This window comes from Eumetopias jubatus, unplaced genomic scaffold (assembly GCF_037043125.1).
Source record: "Eumetopias jubatus isolate StellerSeaLion01/CBP00866 unplaced genomic scaffold, mEumJub1_p1.0 scaffold_10, whole genome shotgun sequence".
Lineage (NCBI taxonomy): Eukaryota > Metazoa > Chordata > Mammalia > Carnivora > Otariidae > Eumetopias > Eumetopias jubatus.
The window spans coordinates 59,696,326-59,700,795 of record NW_028274816.1 but is presented as its reverse complement, the minus strand read 5'-3'; the positions used below and the strand labels follow the sequence as shown (position 1 = coordinate 59,700,795).

Sequence of the window (4,470 nt, the reverse complement as noted above, 5' to 3'; positions counted from 1 at the left end):
GACACAACTTTAAAAAAAGGGGTCAATTATTATGTAGAATTATACCATAAAAACTGTGTTTAAAAAGTCATAGAAAAGAAGTTAACACAGATAAACAGAAAATAACCCCCACTGATACTCAATTCAAAGGCTAATTATATTAACCTTAAATAGACTAATTACTACTTTTATTTGTTTGAGAGAAAATACACATTTATTATAAAATAATGTTTGTTTCAGGAAGAGAATAGAAAAATAACACCATAGGCTACTAAAAAGTTCTGGAGCTCAATCTCTGAGGAACGAGGTGAGAAGCTTTGGCTTCACCCTGGGAGCCGACCATCCTGAGGCTCTCTGCCCTCCTGTGACAGGGGTGGCACAGCACATATGGGGAGTATGTGGCTCTGGTCCTGCTGGAAGCCCAAGGAGACTACATGGTCCACACAAGATGCTCTGGCCAGGAGGATCAAAGAGAACTGGAGGCCAGCAGGAAACTGCTTCTGAGAAGGGCCAGGACGGGACAGCCTTGCCCCTCCCAACACTGGAGTGTAGAACAGTCTCTTAGACTCTCGCTCTTGCTTTAGAAGAGGACGCCCAGTGGTCTTGTGCTCAGTGTGTTACCCGGACGTCTGTGCTGAGGAAAGCTGTGACCTTGCCCAGGACAACCTGACCCACCAATTCTCACTGGTGTGGCCAAAGACCAGAAGTATCTGTGGTCTCAGCCCATGAGGGCTGCTGGCTGAAATCTTTGTACTTCAAATCCTCTCCATCCTGGAGAAAACAGCCACAGTGTGCACCTCAAGCAGCAGCAGCTCCGAACCACAGAGGAAGAGCAAGATGGTGTTCACGATGACTTCCCAGTAGAGCACGGAGGTCTGCAGTGGCAGGCAGTAGGAGGACAGCATGGCAGATGGGAAGGTCAAGTCCACGCTAATACCAAGTGGCATCTTTCGATGGCAGAGGTTTCCCTTTGTACCAAAAAAGAGGCGAAGCCCTTCAATTCCAAGGCTCGGGAGAGGCGTCACCACATCCACTCCTAGATCGGCTGTTGGAGATGGTAGCAGGAGAGCTTTGGACAGAAATATGAAGAGTTCTAGCAGGAAAAGGTAGCGTTATACCAGCCACTCAGAAAGAACAGGATTTCCAGGGGTGTGGAGGACAGCCCTTTGCCTCTGGACTATTACCTGGCAGTCCATCTTCACTCTAACGACCCCATTTAACATCAAACATGTTTTCCTCTGTTCACTGGGTGTTATTTCAAGAGATATGGCAAAATAAGAGAGTTAAAGTAGAAAAATGAAAAGTGCACTTCATGGAAATGCAACAGTCCAACAACGAGCAGGGCAGTATACACATCAGATCACATACGCCTTGATTTGGTCATTATTATAACTGGTACTATTGAAAAGTTGCACTAAAGGACAAAGCTGCAATATATTGATTGGTGGATAACAAACATGATTAACTCTACATTTATATGTGTACATTGGCACAGAGATCATACACAGTAGATTTTTACATGCAAAGCTGAAGTTATGAGTGTGTCAATATCTATTTTTTCTTCTTGTGTTGTGATTTAATTTGAAGAAATTATTTAAGTGCTTCATGTGAGCTACAAATATGGGTTCTATTCTGTGGTACAAACTTCTATATATAATCTATAAATATATCTATATAGATTCTATATCAATATAGATACAGATAAATATATAAACATATAAAAATCTCTCCTAGGGGCGCCTGGGCGGCACAGTCCATTGAGTGTCTGACTCTTGGTTTCAGCTCAAGTCTTGACCTGGCGGTTGTGGGTGGAACCCTGCATCAGGCTCCATGCTCAGGGCACAGTCCACCTCAGATTGCTTCTTCTTCCTTCCCCTCTCGCTCCTCTCTGCCCCTACACGGTGGCACATGTGTGCTCTCTCTCTCAAATAAATAAATAAAATCTTTTTTAAAAAAAATCTCTCCTGAAATTGAGGAAAATCGAAAATCAAGGGGCCACATAAACTCCACATAAACAGAATGGATTTATGTCTCTGCCTTCCAAATGGCTCTGCCTTCGGGGCTGCAAATCAGTGGAAGTCTCTACCATAAACTAATCTCATCACTTCAGAGACATGAGTGTTCACCACCAAACCTCTTTCTTGCCAACAGGCCCAAATCACCTTCGCAAAGGAGAGAAAGATCTGCCTTCTACAGATGCCAATTCTATGGAATCCATGTCACGTTAAATTGTAACCATCACCTGATGCTGTTTAAGAATCTGCTACAATTATCATATGGTTTCTCCCATATGTCGAACATAAGGAATAGCATGGAGGACCATAGGGGAAGGAGGGGAAAACTGAACGGGAAGAAATCAGAGAGGGAGAAATATCATGACAGACTCTGGACTCCAGGAAAGAAACTGAGGGTTACAGAAGGGAGGGGGATGGGGGGATGGGGTAACTGGGTGATCGGTATTAAAGAGGGCACGAGTTCTGATGAGCACTGGGTGTTATACATGACTAATGCATCGTTGAACACTACGTCAAAAACTAACGATATACTATATGTTGGCTAGTGAACATAATAATAATAATAAAAAAGAATCAGCTAAAATGTAATTCTATGTTCTCCACTACCCATTCCAGTTTAATCTGTCCTTTTCTACCTGAAAATGTTTACGTATGCTCATCTCCCAAGCTCCCATGACATCACAGTTCATGTGACTGACTACCTCCCCTGTAGTAGGAAAACTACAAAATAACTGACTCCCCAAACCTGTACTCACTGACTGAATTTCCCCTCCAGCACAATTCTCTTCAGTTTCACTGATGACCTGACACATGCTGATCCATGTTCATGCTCCTTTACCTATAATTCCATGCCTACTTCACTTCTGGGAAATTTAGGGTGACAAATTTACCTGACACACTCAAAGACTTCTTTATAATATCCAGATTGCTTCAGGACCTGATGTTTATAATGGCATAATTTCTGCCCTCCTTCACCGACCAATAGCAAAACTTCAATCACATGAGTACTTACAAGATAATTACATAATATCACATTACAATTACTATTATGACTTATTGTTAACATTGAAGGAGATGCTCAAGACGTTCTGTTAGCCTCTCATCATTGTACTTGGGACCCTGAGAGGATGAGTGAATTACCAACATTAGGAATATTATGGAAATTCCTACAATTTACATGTTTCTCATAGGATGAGGGGATTTTATATTCCTTATCCAGGCAAAGCAGACCATGGATACCCTGGGGTCACGGCTCATGAGCAGAAAGGGGCTGATGGTTGGGAAACACAGAGAGAACACTAAATTGGTGCTCAAAATGTACCAGCTGAGATTATCAAGAAGACCCAAAACAATATGAAAGATAGAGGAGAGAGTGTTAAAATAGACAAAGGTGCTCACCAGAAGAAGGATGGTTTTGGTGGCTGTAGACTCAGGTGATGATGTGGAGGAGACGTTGGTCCTAAGAATGTGTTGGACCCTCTGCTTGTGCCTGTACAGGATGAAGACTATGGAGCTGCTGGCCCAGAGCATGAGCACCAAAAATACCATATCAGGGAATGACAACAATGCTACATATAATGGGTCTCTCGTTTTGTCTTGAAAAATAGTTGAACAGCGTCCGAAACTTTCTCTGTTTGTGATGTTTTTGTTGTTCAAAGTGCTAGTCAGAAACATAGGATAAATGATATTCACCAGTACCTGCAAGACCCAGCACAAGACAATTGAAGGGACAATGCACTTGAGAGCTTTCCCTTTAAGCGCTGCCCACCTGGAGTTCCTGGGGCTTATGGCGATGGCCTGGAAGACACTCAGGAGGCAGGTGGTGCCAGTGGACACTCCCCTGCCCACCCTACGAACATAGGGAAAAAATTTGCATCCAAAATCATTGAAGATGTGATACCACCCAAAAGATGACAGTGTATTGTATATTCCAACAGAGAACAGGACCAAAATGTTGGCTACAATCAGATTTTTGATAATCAAATCTGTGGACCTTGGCCTATACCCAGTGAAACGAAGAAGGAGATAATGGTAAAGAAGAGAGAAGTTCCCCAGGATTCCAACCACAGTCTGTATTGAGAAGGTCACTCTTACTGCCAGATCCCCGGTGGCCATGATGTCAGTTCTCACTGATATTTGTCTTCTGGGCTAGAGGATCCTGCATGAGAATATCAGGTGTGGGCCACACGGATCACATCAACTGAAATCCATATTCTCCACTTAGCAACACTTCCTACTTTGAAATAATACTTAAAGCTCTTCTGTCATTTAGGACCTTCCAAGAGTTATATATACAACCATTACCAAATGCTTACAATGTGTGAATCACTGGTATAATGGCCACTCATGGGGTAACTTCTTATTGCTCACAGATTCACGAGGCATTCCTCATTCACAAGGCATTCCTCATTGCATTCCTCACTGCATTCCATAACACAGGTACACAGAGGTGAGATGTTTTGTCTGAAGTCATTCA

General features: G+C 42.8%; 1 protein-coding gene and 1 pseudogene across 1 annotated transcript; both read right to left on the bottom strand.

The window, feature by feature from the left end:
* Positions 1-250: 250 nt before the first annotated feature.
* Positions 251-2,806, bottom strand: LOC148163267 (transmembrane protein 216-like; annotated as a pseudogene).
* A 361-nt stretch (positions 2,807-3,167) lies between these two features.
* On the bottom strand, positions 3,168-4,183 carry LOC114202393 (vomeronasal type-1 receptor 4-like). The gene has a single exon (XM_088027817.1). It carries the CDS (start codon positions 4,107-4,109, stop codon positions 3,168-3,170), a length of 942 nt encoding a protein of 313 aa, XP_087883943.1. The 5' UTR covers positions 4,110-4,183.
* Between the last annotated feature and the right edge of the window lie 287 nt (positions 4,184-4,470).